Raw genomic sequence first — 22,834 nt, 5'->3', positions numbered from 1 at the left:
GAAGACGAGATGGGATAAATCTGTGCATGAGAGAGAGCAATTTACTTTGAAAAAATTCCCAGGATGAGTTGATGTCAGAGGCGGTAGAGATGGGAGACCAGTCCAGATGATTGATGGCTGCTTGAAGACTGTGCCAGTTGGCCTGAGTGAAATGCCAGACTCGTCGACGCTGAGGAGGCTCTCTGAGAATGGTCAGAGAGATGTCCACTTTTACATGCACATGATCAGATGAGCCGATTGGAGCAGAAGAAGAGCAGCAGACATTTTCAGGGAAGTTAGTCATAACCAAATCCAGAAGAGAAGATGCTCCGTTGACTGAGATCCGGGTCGGGAAATTGACAGATTGTTTCAGTCCCAGTGAGTCGCAGAAGTCCTTTGAGGAGGGGTGAGAGGGGAGTCTAGGAGGGGAGGAGCGAGGGACACCAGCCATGGCTGGTGAGAGAGGTACCCACACCCACCCAACTGGCATGGTGACAATTGAAATCACCACATATGAGGAAGAGAGAGTTGGGATGGGTAGATAGAAGTTGGTCCATATTATCAGACAGCGAGATGTAGATGGAGTCATCACTGTTTGGTGGACGGTACAACACACATAGGAACAAAAGGTGGGAGCGAAGGGGAAGCCGTAGCCAAAGGTATTCCTGGGGGTGAGGTGGAGAGAGGGCAGTGGAGGACGAGTGAGGAAGAGAGTTTTTTATAAAGATAGCAACCCCACCTCCAGGACGAGGCTCAGGTCTATCATACCGGAGGAGGGAGTAACCTGGGAGAGATACCAAGGCATCAGAGACATCATAAAGGAGGAAAGTTTCTGTTAAGCAGATCACATCTGGTTTGTCAGAAGCAACCTGTATGGAGAGATCAGTCAAGTTTGAGCGAAGGCCCCGGATGTTTGAGGTCCATACCGTTAATGAAGAGGAAGGGGGAGCCTCAGGTACAGAACAGGGGGGGGGGAGGGGTAGGGTAAGATGTGGAAGAGGAGGAAGAGGTAGGGAGAGCTGTTGAAGGTGTGTCAGAGATTTCAGAGTAGTTTGGAGAAAGGGAAGAATGGGGCAACAAAAGGTTTGATGGAGATTGGGTGAGGCACAGTGAGGTGTTATTTGAGGAGGGGGAAGAGCGAGGCAGAAGGTTGGGGGAGATGAAGGTAAAAGTTGGAAGGGGGAAGAAGCAGGGAGGATGCTTTGAGGAGGAGGGGTGAGAGGGTAGTCTAGGAGGGGAGGAGCGAGGGAGAGTCTCGGAGGGGAGGGGTGTGGGGGGAGTTTAGGAGGGAAGGGGGGATGGAGAGATTTGGAGGGATGGGGTGAGATTGGATTTTGAAAAGTGTACGATTCCTGGGAAACGAACATTTTTTGCAAAATGAGTTTGAGTTTGAGTTTGAGATTTAGTTATACTAAATGTAACTTCAAAACGACGAAACAAGACACTGTGGTCAATCGTGTCAAAGGCGGCAGACAAGTCAAGAAGAGCAAGAACAGAAACCTTACCACAGTGAAGAGAGGTCAGAAGATCATTGGTTATTCTTAGGAGAGCGGTCTCGGTGCTATGACCTGGTCTATATGCCGACTGGCGAGAATTAAAAAGATTATTTGAAAATAGATCGTCATTCATCTGTGATAGCACAATTCTTTCAATGGTCTTTGACAGAAAAGACAGGTTGGAGATAGGACGGTAATTTTTCATGTCGTTAAGGTCAAGGGTGGGCTTTTTAAGAAGTGGTTCAACAAAAGCTTGCTTAAAGAGAGGCGGAAATGAACCAGTAGTCAGAGAATCATTGATAACTGCAGTAATAAATGGGAGGAGGGTGTCCAAACACTCAGTAAACAAATCAGTGGGAAGGGGGTCGAGATCACATGTTTTTTGTGTTTGACTTGAGGATTGTACATTTGAGAACTTCTTGAGAACTTCCTCAGTAACAGGAGTAAACGAACTGAGAGGTCGTCCGTGAAAGCAGTGTTCAGCATCATCCAGGGAAAGGAGTGACTGCTTGTCAAGATTGTTTCTTATTGACTGAATTTTATTGTGAAAGAAATGCAGGAAGCGTTGGGGTAGTTCGTTTTGAGGAAATACATTGGGAAGAACGGATTTATTTTTGGCGGCAAGCAGGCGATTGGTAATGCTGAACAGTTGCTTGCAGGAGGAACTCCGAGTAATCCAATCAGAAATATATGACGTTTTTGCTTTCAGAATGATTTTTATGACGAGTCTTTTAGCTATGTCATGCAGCTATTTATGGACTGTGAGGCCAGTCCTCAGCCACCGTCTCTCGGCACGTCGTCGTTCCTTTTTGGCAGCCCTGACTTTGTCGCTGACTGCGCTGAACCACGGAGTACTCCTGCATTTGGAAACGGCACGCCGTGTCACTGGAGCATGACAGTCCAATGCTGTGCAGAGGCAAGAGTCAAGGTCTTCTGCAGTGACGAAGGAACGGTCAGAGAGACGGGTGCGAAGATCCTCATTAAAGGCTGAACGGTCGATGGCACGGATGTTGCGGGCGGTGATGAAGGTGGGCTGAAGACGTGGAACAGCAATACTCAGGCGGCTGGTGACACAGAAGTGGTCCGAGGTGATAGCACAGGTCACTGACGTGGACTGCACCAACTGATCATCGCATCTGTGCACTAACCAATCCAGGATGTGTCCTTTAACATGTGTAGGCTGGGAGACAGACTGAGACAGACTAAAAGTAGCAAGGAGGTCAATGATCTTTGAAGTGAGAGGATGTTGTGGTTGGTCGTAGTGGACATTGAAATGTCCAAGAATCAGGACGAAACCAGGAAGAGTATTGCAGTTATGTTGCAGCCGTATGCTGAAATCGTTTAAATTCTTTTTTTCCCACATCAATCTACACTCAATACCCGATAATGACAAAGAGAAAACAGGATTTTAGAAAGTTTTGCAAATTTATTAAAAAGAAAAAACTGAAATGTCACATTGACATAAGTATTCATACCCTTTGCGATGACACTTGAAATTTAGCTCAGGTGCCTCCCATTTCTCTTGATCATCTTTGAGATATTTCTACACCTTCATTGGAGTCCACCTGTGGTAAATTCAATTGATTGGACATGATTTGGAAAGGCACACACCTGTCTATATAAGGTCTCACAGCTGACAATGCATATCAGAGCAAAAACCAAGCCATGAGGTTGAAGGAACTGCCTGCAGAGCTCAGAGACAGGATTGTGTCGAGGCACAGATTTGGGGAAGCCTACAAAAAAATCTCTGCTGCATTGAAGGTTCCCAAGAGCACAGTGGCCTCCATAATTATTAAATGGAACAAGTTTGGAACAACGAGGACTCTTCATAGAGCTGGCCGCCTGGCCAAACTGAGCAGTCGGGGGAGAAGGGCCTTGGTAAGAGAGGTGACCAAGAACCCGATGGTCACTCTGTTTGAGCTCCAGAGATCCTGTGTGGAGATGGGAGAAACTTTCAGAAGGACAACCATCACTGCAACACTCCACCGATCTGGGCTTTATGGCAGAGTGGCCAGACGGAAGCCTCTCCTCAGTAAAAGACACATGCCAATGTGCTCTTGGGAACCTTCAATGCAGCAGAAATTTTTTTGTAGGCTTCCCCAGGTCTGTGCCTCTGAGCACTGCAGGCAGTTCCTTCGACCTCATGGCTTGCTTTTTGCTCTGATATGCATTGTCAGCTGTGAGACCTTATATAGACAGGTGTGTGCCTTTCCAAATCATGTCCAATCAATTGAATTTACCACAGGTGTACTCCAATCAAGGTGTAGAAACATCTCAAAGATGATCAAGAGAAATGGGAGTCACCTGAACTAAATTTCAAGTGTCATCGCAAAGGGTATGAATATCTATGTCAATGTGATATTTCAGTTTTTTATTTTTAATAAATTTGCAAAACTTTCTAAAATCCTGTTTTCTCATTGTCATTATGGGGTATCGAGTGTAGATTGATGAGGGAAAAAATGAATTTGAACGGTTTCAGCATGAGGCTACAACATAACAAAATGTGAAAAAAGTGAGGGGTCTGAATACTTTCTGAATGCACTGTAAGTACTTGTAAAATCGATTATATTTGAGATTATAACCTTAACTTATAAGCAATTGACTGATTTTTCAACTGCCCAGATCATCAGCTGGGCACCAATTTTCATTGAGGTTTTGATCCTTTCAGCCAGAACCTTTCCAAACGAAACGACAGATCCACAACCCTGGCCGCAGGTCCACATCAGAAGTTTACTCAACATCAATAGAATAAGACTACTACAAGCTTTCATCATTTATCTCGATCCTGAGCTACATTCTGTGCCTCACACCATGACAGACCAAACTCCTCCAGATCAGTTCCAATAGTCCTTCGCCAAGTTGTTTTTGTCCTGCCTGGTTCCCTCCTTCCTGGCACTGTCCATCCGAAAGCAACATTGGGGATTTGGTCAGGGGACATTCGAAGCATGTAGCTAAGCCTTTGGAGGCGGCGACACTGAATTTCAAGGGCAATTCTGTGGCAACCAGTTTTTTCATGCAAGTCCTTGTTGGATATCTTATTTTGCCAGAAGATGCGGCAGATTTTCCAAGGCATCCATTGTGGAAAGATTCACCATGCCCACATCTGACTTAATTACCTGCCAGTACTCAGAGCTATACAGAAGAACAGACTTGACATTGCTGTTATAAAGTCTTATCTTTGTTTTCAGGCTGTACTGCTTCAACTTCCAGATAGATTGGAGTTGAGCGATTGCATTGCAAACTTTTTGGAGTCTTGCCTTGATGTCTTTCTTGGCTCCATTGTCTTTGCTGATTAGACTGCCTCGGTAAGTAAACTCATCTACAGTCTCCCAAGCTTCTCCATTTACAGTAACTAGCAATGGTACCCACCCTATGGGCGGGGCTTCAATTGGGAGGCCCAAATGAAAAGGCAAAATATTAGAAATTGAAGGCTTTTTTATTTTAAACGATTCATTTTAACATCCGTTGAATCACATCACACGCAAATCATAAAAATCTAAACAGTATCTTGAGAATTTCAATAAAAGCCACATCACTGTTCATATCGGTAATTATTATTCCATCGTGTTTCAAATCGTGATCGATGCACTATGATCGTGATGATCGTGATCGTGAATCGTGATCGATAAAAGTGTTCACAATCGCTATGTCGTATGTACTCCCGATACGTGTACCAAATTCCCAATACGTGTAACTGTACCAAATCAACAGTTAAAAGGATTTTGAGCCGATAGCTGTTACGGCCTTGGCAAGATCGATGGAGACAGCAATCTGTTAGCGTATTCACCGCCCAAATAGCTATGTGGAATTCTCTCATGTAGAGATTAAAAGTTACGGCTGTTACGGCCTTGGCAAGATCGATGGAGACAGCGTTTATTATACTTTTAATGAAGGACAGTCTCAAGCCCCAGTCCCCATCACGGATGGGGCTCAGCGGTTTACCCGAGCATGACCGCGAAGGGCAAGGTACATGCTGGCCCGTCCAATGTAGCGCGCATGCGGCCCCGGACATCGGAGGGCATTAAACGTTCATTAAACATTAAAAGTTCATTAAAGGATTACGAAACGAAAAACATTACGAAATTACGTTCACACCGTCACGTCAAACACTACCGTGAACACATACATCGTCACAATGTGAACATCGTCAGAATGGACGTAATGCGAACGTGAATGTTATGCGGGAGTCCAAACCTGAGAATACTGGAGATGAAAGCTGAAATTGCGAAAACTAAATAGCCTATTTTACTCCTGGAGATCCCAGGATTACCCACACAAAACATCGTTTCGATCGGTTCAGCCGTTTTTGTGGTACCTTCAAACAGACGGACAGACATTTGGTGAATTATAGTAAGATGGATGCAGGAGGTACGGTGTTTATGTTCATCACCTTGGTCTTGGTGGTATTGATATTAAGATCTGTCCTTCTCGCAAAGCTAGCTAGCCTGTCAGTTTGTCCTTGCAAATGCGTGTCCCTTGATGACAAAACAGCTAAATCGTCAGCAATTCCAGATCTTCAGGTTGGGTGGAAAGGGTCCACTGGATGCCTTGAGGTCTATATGATGTGGTGTTCCTCATCATCCAGTCGATTGTAATCAGAAAGTGGATAGGTGATATGATACAACCTTGGTGAACTCCAGACTCTACCAGGAACCACTGTGATAAAGCGGTGTTCAGGATGACAATGTATGCAAAGTGGTTGTTGGATTTGCTTATTAGAGTGATCATCTTCTGTGTAATTCCATAAGATCTCAGTATTTTCCACAGGCTTGCTATATAAACATGATCAAATTCATTCTTGAAGTCAACGAAATTGATATTAAGAGGTGCATTACATTCTGAGCATTCATATTATTATTATATAAATATATTATATTGCAATCAAACTTCAATAAGTTTGAGTGAAATCTATACTTACTAATGTTTTGGTGATGAAGCTTCGCCATCATGTTTGCTCCATGCAACATCTGTTTAAAAAAAAAAAAAAAAAAAAAAGGAGAAAAGAAACGGAAAATTATACAAATCCCTTCAATAAGCTGGAATCAGGTTAAGTCACCCCATCACAATAACCACAAGATTGTAACTCTCACACAGAGACGCACGGCCTCAGGAGCCAAGAAACAAAGATGTATCACAGACAAAGATTCTACCAGGACAGTTCAGAGGAAAGTTAAACTGTGTTAGTTCAACAGTTAAAAACACCACTATCTCAATATAAATACAAACTTGCCTTTGGTCCATCTCCCACAGATTTTGCCAACTTCAAAGCACCCTGAAAGAGGCGACAAGAGATCGTATTACAACATCTCAGTTACAATATGGGAAAATGAGTAAAATATATGATATTGGTGTGTGGTGATGTACAATTATTATATCTGTTTATGCTAAAGTCAACGTCGGAGATAAATTATAGAAAGAAACTTCACATAGACTGACGATAAAAGGGGAAATAGGTAAACAATTACATCAACACACCACAAGTGAATCTATTCGAGTGTTAAGAATTGGAAGAAGAACAAACATTGAGGTACAAGGGATGAGGGAGTAGAAGGGGGTGAGGGGCAGTGATGGGCATCAAAGTGTAAATTGGGGGAAAAAATAAAATAGAAATCAATGGTAGGAATGAAGAAGCCCCCTCAACCTTGCATCAAGGGGTTTTTCGCATTATTTTTGGTGAGATTTCTGACACAACCATCATCTGTCACAGATTACACATTATTTGTTCATTGCAATCACATCTATGATGTAATCTTCTACACGTGATGTGGGCCCTGCAAGTCAAAAGAAAAACCATCGTTCATCTCATCAGAAATAGAGAAGATAGATTCAGATGCAGGAGAATTTCCTGATCCCTTTGCTCTCATCCTTCTTCCATGTGCCTCTCCGTTGTTTCCCTCTACACTGCTTGCTATCTGTATTTTCCACCGTGTTCAGTTCTGTGTTCTATCTCACTCTCCCGTGAGCTGTTCCATCTCCCAGAAAGTGAAATGAAGACAAAGCAAGTACATCACACAGCTTGTACCTCTTTTGCGGAGATGACATTCTTTGCTTTGTAAACAAATCCAAAACTTCCTTCTCCAATTTTGGAGATAACCTCCCACATCCCGACCTGAAAACAAAGGCACAAACAGAGCTTCACAACAGTGCTTCTGAAATGAAATAGAAGCAAGAAAGAGTGATCAGAGATTGCAGACACTCGCCAGGACAAGTTTTAGTTGTTTTTAAGGCTATTGTGTTCAAACAAATATGGCAGCCATACCACATGACCGATGACGTCATCTTTTATTTTTCTCCACCAATTTATCCCCAGGTGACGCTCAAAAAATTTCATCTTGATCGGATGAAGTTTTGCACTTGTCGAATTATGACGTCATAGTGGAGGCACCTATGACATCATCATTCACATATTGTTATGTTTATGGGGGGTAGGTGAAAGAATACCATAGGAGAGGTAAAATTGTATAGGAAGTAGCAGGGACCGTGTGACGAGCAGGAGATTTTCGATGTCATAAGTAGAGAAAATGTACCTGAAGGTGTTTAAATGTTCATCACACGAGGGGTGGTGACGTGCTAATTATCTCTAGGGTTTAAGGTTAGTTTTCCACTGTGCGTTACACACTCTGTAAATTTTCCCTTACGTTTTTGCTGACATGGCTGGCCATGTAAATCAACCCTTAAATTTCAAAAACCCTGGCAAAAGCCAAACAGGGCCGGCGATGCGATCCCGGCCGAACTGAGCCTGCCCGCATGGAGCTAATAAGGCAAAATACCCGGCCAGTAGAGGCGGAGAATCAATGGGCGGAGAAGAAGGCCGGCAGGCCACGCCCCGAGGTACGCGATTGGCCTGTAGGATGTGGGTGGGGCGAACTGAGAAGGACCTTCAATGATTGGCTCTCAGCAGTGAGAAAGAAGAGTGTGCGTCTGCTGCTTGGGGTCGGAGAAGAAGGCTCCGTCATCTTTTGTCTGTGTGCTGAAAGAGAGCGGTGGGCTGATTATCTTGGTACTCCCGTGAGGGAGAGCGGTTTTTCTGGACCGGCGTGAAGTAGGTTTTGGTGGCTGTGGTGCTCATCGAAGGCAGAGGCAGCCGCAAGACAGTGGAGGAGAAAAGAGGCCATCCTCATGAGTTTGCCACAGGCTCGAAAGCAAGTGCCATTGACAAGTGGCGCTGCCGCCATTTTGGGCTTCCCGCAAGGGAGGCTTTGAACATCGTCACCACCACCAATCTCAAAAGGGCCATTTGGGACACAGATAAGTGCCGGCACACAAAGGGATTTTATTTTCATTTTATTTTGCCCTGTGTGTGTTGTGCGAATCAGTGTCTGGAGGCGTCACACAGTCGGGTATTAGTTTTACCAAAACATTTATTTTGTCCGCGTTTTATTTTCATTAAACCATTGTGTTGTATTTTACTGTCGTGTTTATTTGTTGTTGTTTTGGAATAAACCCATGTGTTACGTTCAGTTAAACATCTCGCATCTCTTCATTCCTGTGCACGCATAAAATAACCGTCAACATCGGGAGATCGCCTCACAGTAAAAGCTGGTTCGACCATCCGTCTCGGCTGATATTAATCCCCAGAAACGCGACAATATTGTCGAGTGGACGGCTCTCAGTTAAGACAGAGCGTCCACGGAAGGAATCAAGCTTAACGAGGCGTTTCCAATTCAATGGCGGATCATACACGAGCAAGGGGTTTGGGGGAGAATGCTGCGGCTTACCTGACGGTCCGACAATGTCTTCACCCTATGGAAATTAACTCAACCCGAGACAGGGTGAAATGTACAAACAGAAGGAATATTTATTACGGAACCCGCGAACAATGAAACGCGCCGATAAATAAATGTCCTAAATCAGGATCCCGCACACCTCACTTCAAATACACACAATGGAAAGGATAATAAAATAAACGTTTCGTCGTGTTGTGTATGCGAGCTCATCTGTGTCTGGATGTAGCATCCGTCAGGAATCGTCCAGGCTCCAATGTTCACGCTCCGCCAGGCCTCACCGAGCGCCGATTGAGCCCGCTCAGCGGCAAGCCTCGCTCGCCTGTGAAAGCCAGGGAGTATAATTGACGGCGCTCCAACGTTTCCCTGACGTCCGTCGTAACGCAGGCAATTCGCGGCTCGCAAAGGAAAGGTCCCACCAGGAACGAAAGGTAAAAGCAGAAGGGAGGTCCAGGCAGGAAAAGCAGCCAAAGCGAGAAGGGCAAAGGGAAGAGCTCAAAATGCCGGCGAGCGAGAGGTTTTACTGGCGGTCTTCTGACGTCAGCTCTCCTCTCCAACAACCAGTGCGTCGTTTCCTTGTCCCATTTCGCACCTTTGCACTTCACCGGCGCTTCTCCTCCAATCAACTGGCCTAACTAATGCATGTAATGTATTGCCATGAGGGACAAAGGACAGATCACAGGTTGGACACACGGGGGAATTAGCATAATCCCGACTCTACCAAGCACATGATCATCCTTGTATGATCACAACTATACACTTAATCCGACATTCGACATGACAGGTACCGACTTATTTACATCGAGATGGTTTTTCTTCTTCTCGACAGTCGGAGCATAACACCTATTCAGATCTACCTAAATCTATATATGCCCCTACCCCACCGACATAACACACAATATATTATTCCGCATGGAGAGTTCTTTACCATGAGCCATGTCTCAATTTTTCCGATGGAGCGCTTTCAGAGATATGGAGCGTTTTTCGGGTTTTTCCAAGATGGCGAACGTACCACAATACATATGACGTCATAATTACAATTTAAAAAAATTCTACAGAAGGAGGTGCAGTGGTGCACCGATGGTGAAACTTTCCTGTCAATCGGACCAACAGTTGCAGAGAAAATTATATTTATTCTGTGCGGACAAACAGACAAACAAACAAACACACAAATGAAAAATCACTCACAGAGCGACACTTGGCAAAAGACAACCAAGTAGAATGGCACTCAGGAGAGCATCCTTTTACCTCACAAATAATTGGTGGTTGAATTATGTGACCTGATGTGCAAATAGTCTTCAAATTTTAAGTTAACTGGATGAAAATTGACAATTTTAGAAATTTGGCCAATGTCGATGTTGGCCTAATTCTAAATTTAGCCTACCTTTTGCCGATGTTGACCTCAAGAATAGTTGGTGGTTGGTTTCGGTAGGGTGATATGCAAATCTCAAATTTCAAGTAAATCGGATGAAAATTGACAATTTTAGAAATTTGGCCAATGTCTATGTTGGCCTAATTCTAAATTTAGCCTACCTTTTGCCGATGTTGACCCCAAAAATAGTTGGTGGTTGGTTTTGGTAGGGTGATATGCAAATCATATTCAAATTTCAAGTAAATCGGATGGAAATTGAGGATTTTAGCAATTTGAAATGGTTGATGACCTTTGGCCTATGTTGACCTTTTGGCCTATGCTGATCTCAAAAATAGTTGGTGGTTGAATTCATTTCGCTGACATGAAAATCCAATTCAAATTTCAAGTGAATCGGATGAAAATTGAAGATTTTAGAAATTTGAAACAAAGTGGTTGACCTCAGGCCAATGTTGACCTTTTGGCCTATGTTGATCTCAGAAATAGTTGGTGATTGAATTCAGTTCACTGATATGAAAATCATATTCAAATTTCAAGTCAATCAAATGAAAATTGAGGATTTTAGGAATTTGAAAAAAGTGGTTGACCTTTGGCCTATGTTGACCGTTCGACCTATTGACATCAAAAATATTTACGATTTTGTCGAACCACGGACCCTACCATTTGGTGAAGTTTCATGAAGATCCGTTTGAAATTATGACCTGCAGTCAAGTATAAGTGAGCAGACAGACAAACAAAACACACACACAAACTGGGGAGTGATCAACATACTTGTTAAAAAAAAATTTTTGGCCAAGTATCAAACGGACTCAAATGCAATACCCTCTACCCTGGCAAGGGTAATATTAAAGCCATGTTTAAATGACGAGTACATCCGCTCACGATGGGAGTGGCAGGAAGGGTCATTCCTCTTTGGGGTATATAGATTACAGACGATCGATGGTCTGGTCTCAAAAACATTGGGTGTGTGTTCATTTCCCAAGTTTCTTGTGGAGAGATCACCAAGTGGTTCAAGCAAAAACTCCATTCGAAACCGTTAAGGAACGGCTGGCTTCACAAGCGCTAGCTAGCTGCTTGGTAAAGGAGCACAACCCAGGCTTCCTCCCTTTCAGTTTCGTGGTAAACAGCAGGAGCGAGATTCAAAAGTTCCCTACGAAAAACGCCCGCCACATTAGCGCCAGGAAGGGTCATGTTATTTTCCAAAACATAACATGACCCTTTTGGGGTAGATAGAGTACCGCAGTTCTTCGCTCAGTTCTGTAAGTAAAACTTACCTCACGGATGTCGGGATTCCTCCAAATTTCTTAATTTAGTGTGTCAACAGCATTAGCGACTGTTTAAAAAGCTAATCAAACGTGTTTGTGGTTTATAATATTTTTTTACTTCCGGTGGAGGCCGGAGCTCCCAAGAAAATGCCATGATAAGCTATTTATAAACGTTGACTGGACGTTTGCTCAAGGAGGAAAAACCTCTTGGGGAGGTGGGATATTATTGGTATTAATATTGTTTTGTCACAACATAAATTATGAAATTATGAAAGAAATTCCCCTGAATTACTTATGTCAACGTGATATTTCAGCATTTTCTTTTTCATAAATCTGCAAAGCTTTCTAAAATCCTGTTTTCTCTTTGTCATTATGGGGTATTGAGTGTAGATTGATGAGGGAAAAAAATTAATTTAAACGATTTCAGCATAAGGCTGCAACATAACAAAATGTGAAAAAAGTGAAGGAGTCTGAATACTTTCTGAATGCACTGTACCTGTACCAAGTTTGAATGAGATCGCTTCACTCGTTCTCAAGTTATGGACCTATCACAGACTTCAACCTGAACCTCTTGACGCCAAAATCAAATAAGTTCATCTTTGCATCATAATACGCACTTCCACCAACTACGGTCAGAATCACATCACTGGTTCACATGTTATGGCGGTAACAGGATTTTTAGCGAACATCACCTCTGACCTTTGACTTTGTGACCCCAAAATCGAATCAGTTCATTTTTAACTCATTATACATACCTGCACCAAGTTTGACTAACATCCCTTCAGCCCTTCTCAACTTAACGCGGCAACGAAATCCTATCACGGACGGATCCACAGACGTACGTATGGTCATACGGACGGAAGGACATCCGGACGGACAACCTGAAAACAATGTCTCTGGCGACTTCGTCGGTGGAGGCATAAAAATTGTTTTGATTTAAATCGTTTTGATAATCGTCAGACATTTCAGGAAAGCATCCGTGACACAAACCGAGCAATTACTGGAAAAGGTAATCGAATGTCTTGCTTACCACGACCTGCCCCACATATAACTCTGGAAGTACTCTATGTTCATCACTGGAAGTACTCTCATCTTCACTATGACAGAGAGAAGATCCTGGAAAGAAGAGGCAAAATGAACAAAAAACAGATATTGAGACAGAAAAAGATCAATGGACAGAATATCACCGTGTTCAGATGTGTGTGCATTGTGGAAATGAGACATTAATTTCATCAATGAGTCTTTGTCTTCTTCTTTGCCAGGCAGAAGTTCACATACCATATCCCTTCGTAAGAGGTCAAGGGCTCACAACATGCAGAATTGACGAATAAATAATGAAAATAGGAACTACATAATGCGAGGGGCAGTCTTGGAGTCTGTGACACAGGAGGAGGATCTCGGGGTGGTCGTTGATATGAGCGGGGTGGAGGAGGCCGTGTGTAAGTTCGCAGAACTTTTGAAGACCAAGGCCTCCTGATGTCTTGCAAATGCCATCAAAGTAATTGCATATTTAGTATGTCAATGCAGTGCCAACTGCACTAATAAGCTGATACTCATTTTGCTAACCTCAGAAAGATGACAGGCTGAGTGAGTCAACCCACCTGGTGTAAAGCTCATTGGGTTTTAGTTTGGGTTTACAGAGATAAATTACAATTCAATAGACAGTGTTCGCACTGTTTCGAAATTTGAGAGGCCTCACCTTGAATCATGTGTATAGTTTTGGTCACCGCATCTGAAGAGGGACGGAATCGCTGCTATATACAGTATATGGAGGATTCAGAATTCCCGGTTTAGCGAGATTAATCGAGGAAGAGTGGCTGAAGGAGACAGGCCATTTTCCATTAGAAAGGAGGTGATTACGACAGGATCTTATGGAGATGTTTAAGATGATGAAGGTTATCGACAAAATAGGTGCAGAAGCGTTTTTCAGCAGAACAGAGGTGATCAGACCAGGATCCATGGTCTAAGGCAGTTTTTTTTTTTTTTTTTTTGTTTTTTTTTTTGTTGTATACAAGATCGAGGCTCGTGAAAGAGCGAACATTAATCACACAGAAAGACAAACAGACACATAAAACAAATAACATCGGGAGCGGTAGACAAGATGGGGAGAGAGGGGGAAGGACACAAACACAACATTTGAGAGCAGGGACCGAGAGACATGGAGACATCGAGAGATCTGTGGGAGGGAGAGGGCTTTGGGGGGGAGGCATGTGAAGGGGGGGAGGCATGTCAAGGGGGGGAGGCATGTCAAGGGGGGGAGGCATGTGAAGGGGGGGGGGGGGGTGGGAGAGGTATAAACATATGGACACTGCCAGGATTTCCAGGAAAGAAGTTGGAATTTCAAACAAGGTGGCCTTGTAACAAACAAGTAATAAGAAAGGCGTGTTATTCTCAGAAAGTAGTCGATGCACGGAATGATCTCCTTGGAAAGTGAGTGGCAGCAGAAACAGCAGATCAGGTTAAAATGGAATTAGTTAGGCACTTTTAAGTTTTGGGGATGGAGGAGTTTATGGACATTGGCAGGACTGGTTGGTAGCTCAGGTATCGACGAGTGGTTGTGCACTTATTTGCATACAAATTTGTAGATGCTTTAGGTTATTGCCATCTAAATTAAAATCTGAGATCGCAATGCACAATTAATAGTTATGCATGTCCTTTCGCAAAACATTATTATTGTGAGCCTCTACCCCACACAGCGGAAGATAGGGTTTTGCAATCACGTGTGTGTGTGTGTGTGTGTGTGTGTGTGTGTGTGTGTGTGTGTGTGTGTGTGTGTGTGTGTGTGTGTGTGTGTGTGTGTGTGTGTGTGTGTGTGTGTGTGTCTATCCAGGCCTAACTGTATAATGAGCTTTTTTCTTTAAATTTTCAACAAATCTCTCTGATGAGAATATGGAGAAGACAAATTAATAATTCGGTCAAAAGGTCAAAGGCCACCACATAAAATGTTCAATTTTCATCCAATTGACCTGAAATTTTAAGAATTTGCAGATTGGGTCACTCAATTGGATCAGCAATCAAAAGCCAGCAGCTGATTGTTTTTTTTATATCAAAAGGTCAAAGGTCAAATTTGCATGAAGTCGTCAATTTTCATTCAATTGACTTGAAATTTGAATAAAATTTGCATATTGCATCATTGAATTGGTTAACCACAAAATCAGAACAATCGATTTTGCTGCTTTGACATGTCAACGGTTTCCATGACAACGGGCTTGTTTTAACTATTGTTTTCATCAAGTTTAGTTCGGATACAAAGCGGACGCAGAGAAGCTTTGCATTTTGAGATGCCTTCTAGTTATTATTATTATTGTTGTCTATTTTGATTAACTTTTGTTGAAAGAAAATCATGAAGACAATTCTATAAAATGTTGATTTTTCCCACCAAAAAGTAAAGCATTTCAGATACATATAGTGAAACTACAATCACCAAGCTTCCTTTCGCAGAACATTGCCAAATGGCATCTGCCATCTACCATTTAAAAGGAAAGCTTTGCCTTTCAGTTGCTGCTTATGCACAGCACGTCAGATACTGGCTTCTTGTTTATTGGTGTCTGAGAAAACGAATCTGGAAGAAAAATGTTTGTTCTAGAAGAATTCCCAAGTTAGTAATGTAGCACAGTGTACCAGCAGTTGCCCAAGCCCTTTAAATAAATATTTTATATGGGCAGTAAATGTTCACATTCTCACATTGCTTACCTCTGCACAGGCTGGAGAAAGGTAGTGTGTACCGAGCAACAAAGTCATTGCATGAAGCTGTGTCATGATCCTCCACTACAAAACGAACTAGATGGTATTCATAGAAAACCCTACCCTATCCCTGCGCAGTCAGCTTGGTGTGAGCCAACTCTTCTATTTTTGAATCTTTCTTTTTTTTTTTAAATCCGAGATGGCTGCCAGTCCACGTGAGCGATGACATCATAAATGTGTATTCTCTAAATAATTGCTGCATAGATCATGCTCAATAAATTTCAAACTCATCAGACTAAGCGTTGCCCCTGTCGAATTATGATGTCATAATCATGGCACCAATGACGTCATCATTAACAACACCTATACCCCATATGGAGTTATTTACAATGAGCCACGTTTCAATTTTTAAAATACTGACATGGCACAAACTTTACTTTTCTGAAATGCAGACACAAACGTTATATTTTCGTCAAAAATCGTCGGAATTTCGCCAAATCTGTTTTGGTCGTGTGTTAATATACCTTAGCGATAGACAAATCTGAAATCAGAATTTTATTTGAGGTCAAAATTACCCCGTGAGGTCGCTCCGTACTTTGCCTGCTCGTCATGAGCAGTGTGATAATTAATTCCATGCCCACTCCAGAAGTCTTCTTCTTCACGCAATAACAACTTCTAGCTTCCAGACCGTACATCCAATCATCTTGAAATTTTACACACTTGTTACACTTTATTACCTCCACTATAATAGACAGTTTTTACATCGATCAATGAAGCGGTTCAAGGGTTATAAATTTTTTAATATTTTCGTTTAATTATTTATATCTGCCAAACCACGACACCTATCGCAAATTCCAAAAGGTAATTTTAGTAGACTGATATGCTGAATACATCTGTGAAGTTTCCCCTCGATAGGATCAAAAATGAGGGAGGAGCTAGGTTTTAAATGTTTATGCTTAAAAACGTCATAACTCTGAAACCATGTGACACATGACGTCATGCTCACTGACTTTTTTTATTCGTCATGGGTATGCGATTTTGCCTATAAAGTTTGGCCTCGATCTGTTCAGTCGTTTTGGAGAAAATTGGATTTTCGTGGTTTTTCAGGCTTTTTCACTCAAAACAATATGGCGGCCGAACCACGTAACCAACGTCAATATAATTTTATTTCTGCATCAATTTATACAGAGAAGATGCTCAAGAAATTTCATCCTGATCAGATAGTTTTTTACTTGTCGAATTATGACGTCATAGCGGCAGCACCTTTGATGTCATTATTCACATATGTTATTCCGCAAAGAGAGTTCTTTGCAATGAGACCTGTCTCAATTATTTCTGTGCAGCGGTCTTTGAGATATGGAGGTGCAAAGTTTTTTGTTTTTTCCAAGATGGCGCCCATACCACGTGACCTGTGACGTCATAATATTCACTAAAATATTCTCCAGGAGGCCCTCCTATGGTGAAAATTTCATGTCAATCGGACCAACGGTTGCCGAGAAAATGAATTTTTAAAATGCTGACACGGCACAAACTTTACTTTACTGAAATGCAGACATGCACGTACGTACGTCGTACGTACGTACGTACGTACCCGAATGCTTAACCCTGCGTTTTGCTTCGTGAGCGCAGGGTAACAAGAGCCAGCTCAGAGACTCGTTCCACTCAGACCTGAAGCCTGTGGAGGTTAGAATATAGATAAACAAGCATTCTGAGTATTGTGCTGCAATACATGTCCCCTACCAAAGTTCAAAGTGCCATAAATTTGTCAAAAATGATCGAATATGCGAATTTATGCACGGTTGATGCTGGTTTTCAAACTTGATCTGAGGTATGCTGAGACACGTGTGTCACGCCTCGCCTCGTTGATAAGCCCGCAAGGTCGCTCCGTGGAGCGGCCTGCACGTATTGCACTGTGTGAATTATATAAATTATTACCAACTCACGGTCTGAGGTACTAGCGATTCAAGAGATATCCATTTTTTTATGGCACATTGGGCGAAGCCAATGCGAGATTTCTTCTTCCTCAGCTTGTCACAACTCTGTCAAATTCGATCGAGTTAAAAAAGTCAGAATTTGACAAAATCTGTTTTATTCGTTTGTTAATATACCTCAGCTATTGACAAATCTTAAATTAGAATTTTATTTGAGATTAAAATGACCGCGACAGGTCGTGTCCAACGATGCTGTCAGTCTGTACATGTGATAAATAATTAAATCCGCACACTTGACACCTCTTCTTCTTCACGCAATAACAACTTCTAGCTTCCAGACCGGACATCCAATCATCTTGAAATTTTGCACACTTGTTACTCTTCATGACTTCTACTATAGTATGACGTTTCACGTCGATCAATAAAGCGATTCAAGAGATATCCATAAAAAATTTTTTTTTTTCGTTTAATTAACGATATCTGCCAAACCACGTGAGCAATCGCAAATTCCAAAAGGACATTTTATTAGACTGACATGCGGAACAGATCTGTGAAGTTTTCCCTTGATTGGATCAAAAATGAGGGAGGGGCTCGGTTTTAAAAGTTCATGCTTAAAAACGTCATAACTCTGAAACCATGTGACGCATGACGTCATGCTCGCTGACTTTTTTGTTCGTCATGGGTATGCGATTCTGCCTGCAAAGTTGGGCCTCGATCTGTTCAGCCGTTGCAGAGCAAAAGGGGTTTCCGTGTTTTCACAAAAAACAATATGGCGCCCGAACCATGTGACCTGTGACGTCATAATTACTATTAAAATATTATACAGACCGAGTCCCTCCTATGGTGAAAATGTGATCTCAATCGGTCCTATTATTGCAGAGAAAATCTTTTTTAAAGGAAATGAAAACTTAAAATGGCACTGAGTTTAGGATCATCAGAATTATCAGAATTCCCAAAGTTCAAAGTGCCATAACTTTGTCAAAAATTATCGAAACGTCGTGAAGTTCGAACTTTATCTGTAACATATCATGAGGGAACGATGTGCCAAGTTTGAAAGCATTAGCATTAAGCGTTTAGAAAAAAAGTCCGGAAAACTGTTCTTTGCGTGACGGACTGACAGACTGACGGACGGCGTGCAAACCTATAGTCCCCTCCGGTGTACACCGGAAGGGGACTAATAAGCCCACAAGGTCGCTCCGTGGAGCAGCCTGCACGTATCGCACGATGTGTGAATTATATAATTACCAACTCACTCAAAGTGCCATAACTTTGTCAAAAATGATCGAAACGTCGTGACGTTCGAACTTGATCTGTAACTTATTATGACGAAACAATGTACTAAGTTTGAAATCATTAGCATTAAGAGTTTAGAAAAAAAAGTCCGGAAAACTGTTCTTTGCGTGACGGACTGACAGACGGAGGGACAGCGTGCAAACCTGTAGACCCCTCCGGTGCACACAGGTAGGGGACTAATAATATGTTGATGGTTTTTAAAGACAGCTAAGATCAGTTTTTAAAGAGAGCTGAGATCAGACATCAAGAAGATATGTCTGTACTTACCAGATTTGTTTACATCACTGGGGTACATTAATTATCCCTGGTGTTGGGCTAGCGGCTAGGGTGCCAGCTTAGGATCCTAGGTTCGAATCCCGGTCGATCGCTAAATTAACGCTAGGGGGGTTGACTCAGCCTGTCATCCTTCCGAGGTGGGCAAATTGAGTACCAGTTCACTGGTAATTCCCTGCTTGTCGTAAAAGGCGACAAAAAGGGTTGGCGTCAGGAAGGGCATCCGGCCGTAAAACATTGCTTCAAAAAGGGGACCAAAAAACAACAACAACCACGGTTCCCGAAAAAGGCCAACCCCCGCTTTGCGGGGAAAAATGGCCTCTAAAGGTGGTTATTTTTTTATATATACTGGGGTACATTAATTAACAACTAATTTCTTTCAAAATAACATAACATGTGCAAGAGGTTTGACCTTGCAAATTCAGTTTTATAGGGGGCGCTATTCTACAGCAACCAGTCGACATTGCTCAAAGCTCTTAGATTTTTGTTTTTATTTTTGGTTATTACCCTCACCAGAGGAGAGGGTATTGCATTTGGGTCCGTTTATTACTTGGCAAAAAAAGTATGTAAAAAAAAAATTATGTTCATCACTCCGGAATGTGTGTGTGTTTGTTTGTTTGTTGGTGTGTGTTTGTGTGTGTTTGTGTGTCTGTCCGCTCACTTATACTTGCCTACAGGTCACAATTTTAAACATCTTCACAAAACTTCACCAAACGGTAGAGTTTGTGGTCAGACAAAATCCTATATATTTTTGTGGTCAAAATCCTCAATTTTCATCTGATTGACTTAAAATTTGAATAGGATTTTCATATCAGCTAACTGAATTCAACCACCAACTATTTTGGAGATCAACATAGGCCAAACTTCTAAAATTTACAATTTTCATCGATTAATTTAACTTGAAGAAGATTGGCATGTCAGGTCACATAATTCAACCACCAATTATTTGTGAGGTCAAAAGGATGCTCTACCGAGTGCCATTCTACTTTGTTCTCTTTTGCTAATGTCGCTCCATGAGTGATTTTTCATTTGCTTGTATGTCTGCCTGTTTGGCCACACAAAATGAGGATACTTTTCTCTGCAACCGTTGGTCCGATAACAAAAAAAATTCACCAGAGGAGCACCTCCTCGTGTAGAATTGTTTAAAGATAATTATGACGTCAAAGGTCACGTGGTACGGCCGTCATCTTGGAAAAAATGAAAAACTTTGCACCTCGAAATCTCCGAAAGCACTGCATAGAAAAAAATGTGACATCACTCATTGTAAGGAACTCTCCATGTGGAATACAAACACACAACAACATGCATTTTAAGGCCATTTTCCCTGCTAGAGCAGGGGTTAGCTTTGCGGTCCCCATGACAATCTTCTCCATTTTGCCCTATTTTCTGCATCTCTCCTTGTTAACCCCATTGCCCGCATTTCTTCTTCCACTATCTTTAGCCAAGTCTTTCTCGGTCTTCCCTGTCCTCTACTTCCTTCTACATTCATTTCCATCACTCTTTTCAACCAGCCACTTTCATCCTTCCTCAACACATGACCAAACCATCTCAACCTGTTCCTCTTCACAGCATCAATCACGGGCTCTATTCCCATCATCTTTCGCAATTCATCATTTGTCTTCCTCTCTCTCAACGATACCCCGCACATCCACCGAACCATTCGCATTTCCACCCTTTCCAGCCTTCGTTGCTGCTCCACATTCATGACCCATGTCTCGCTCCCATAAATCATAACACTTCTCACACATGCAGCATACACCTTTCCCCTCAGCTTCAACGACACTCCCCTCCTCATCAGCACGCCACTCAGTTCCCGAAGCTTCTTCCATGCACATCTCACTCTAGCAACCGTTGCCGAGTCTGATCCACCTTCTCCATTCAGCATGTCTCCGAGGTAGCAAAACGTTTTCACACCTTCCAGCTTCACGCCATCTCCAAGATCCAACTCAACATTTCCTCCATCTGCAGCTCCCTCTGTGCACACCTTACATTTGAATGTAGCTGCCACACTGGTTAATGACCCTCTCAGACCACTACATTTTTGATGAACCCACTCAGCGCACATTGTACATTGAATGGAGTTCACTCCGACACCATTCCTGCACACAGCACATGGCCACTTCCCAGTTCTTTCCACCTCACCACATGCTTTACCACTTGCCATCACCTTTGTCTTTCCTATATTCACCTTCAGACCTTTTGTCTCCATACATTCCTTCCACTTGTTCATCTTTTCCTTCAGTCCATCCATACTTTCCGTAATCAACACCAGATCATCTGCATACAACAACTCCCACGGTAAACCCTCCATTACGTTCTGAGGCAGCACCTCTATCACAGCTACAAACAGTAGTGGACATAGTACCAACCCCTGATGCACTCCCACCTTCACCTCAAACTCACCACTGTTCCCATCCTTCGTCCTTCCAGCTGTGCGCGCTCTTTTGTACATTGCCATCACAACTCTGATCAACCATTCCTCCACTTCTAACTTCATCAATGCCCATGTCAACACTTCGCGTGGAACCCTATCAAATGCTTTCTCCAGATCAACAAACCCAAGAAACAACTTCTTCCTCTTCTCCATGTACTTCTCCTGCAACTGCATCACAATAAAGAGCACGTCTGTCGTTCCTCTTCCTGGCATAAATCCAAACTGCATTTCGTCGATCTTCACCTTCTTCCTTATTCGCCTCTCCAACACCCTTTCCAATACCTTCATTCCATGCTCCAATAACTTTACCGCTCGGTACGAGCCACACTCCAGAGGGTCACCTTTCCCCTTGTATAGATGGACGAGGGCACTCAGTTCCCAATCCACTGGAATGCGACCTTCTTTCACCACCAGATTACAGATCTCTGCCATTCTATTCACAGCCCAACTTCCTGCTGCCTTCAACATATCTCCCACAACTCCCGTCGGCCCTCCCGCTTTTCTACTCTTCATTGCCTTTATCGCTTCCTCAACTTCCTTCTCAGTTATCTTCTCTGCCGGTCCTAAAACTGGGTTACTCTCTATGTTGCCATCCCATTCATTCTCTGTATTCAACAGCATTTCCATATATCTTTTCCATCTTCCTTTAATTCCATCTGGGTCCACAACGATTTGTCCCACTTCATCCTTCAAGCAACTCGCCCCCATCACATCACACCTCTCTTTCGCTATCTGCTTTGCAATCCTGAATACCGCTCTCTGACCCTCTTCCGAATCCAAGCGTTCTCCGAACATTTTCCTACATGCCTCCTGCACATTTGCTACCTCTTTCTTTGCAGCCTTCTTGGCTGCCTTATAACTTTCATGCTCTGCTTTTTCTGCTCCCGTACCCTTCGCCTTCTGCCACTCCTTGAACTTCTTCCTCTTCTCGTCAATCCTCTTTCCAACTTCATCATCCCACCACCATGTTTCCGAGTGCCTCGGTGGTCCTTTTGTCCATCCACATACCTCACCAACGGCTCCCAACAGACTATCTTTCATTGACATCCAACCACATCATCCTCTACCCTACTCAGCCTCTCTTTTAATGCCTCCCTTACTGTCACCTCTTTCAACCTCCACACCTTCATTCTTGGTTGGTACTTCACCCGCCGAGCTCTCCTCACACCTTTCACCCTTATGTCGCAGACAACCAAGTGGTGCTGTGAAACAGCCTCCTCCCCCGGGATCACCTTTGTGTCCCGGAGGTGCCCCCTATCTCGCCTACGCACCATCAGGTAGTCAACGGTTGTCGTCGACCCACCTGACGTGTATGTAACAAGCTTATTATCCCCTTTCTGGAACTGAGTATTACAAATCAACAAATCAGCTCCATCAGCAAACTCC

At 42.9% G+C, this 22,834-nt stretch overlaps 1 protein-coding gene across 1 annotated transcript in view; it reads right to left on the bottom strand.

The window, feature by feature from the left end:
- The window catches only part of LOC137426650 (ribosomal protein S6 kinase alpha-3-like), a 196,638-nt gene that overhangs the window by 106,887 nt on the left and 66,917 nt on the right, over positions 1-22,834 (bottom strand). The window contains exons 9-12 of the mRNA XM_078775236.1: positions 12,864-12,949; positions 7,498-7,584; positions 6,706-6,747; positions 6,394-6,442 (exon numbers count right to left, since the gene is read on the bottom strand). Of these exons, the coding sequence (XP_078631362.1) occupies positions 6,394-6,442; positions 6,706-6,747; positions 7,498-7,584; positions 12,864-12,949 (264 nt within the window). The remainder of the gene's footprint in view (positions 1-6,393; positions 6,443-6,705; positions 6,748-7,497; positions 7,585-12,863; positions 12,950-22,834) is intronic.

The sequence above is a fragment of the Myxine glutinosa genome, chromosome 1, assembly GCF_964187855.1.
Source record: "Myxine glutinosa chromosome 1, kmMyxGlut1.1, whole genome shotgun sequence".
Lineage (NCBI taxonomy): Eukaryota > Metazoa > Chordata > Myxini > Myxiniformes > Myxinidae > Myxine > Myxine glutinosa.
The sequence above is the reverse complement of the archived record's forward strand: the minus strand, read 5'-3'. Positions and strand labels throughout refer to the sequence as shown.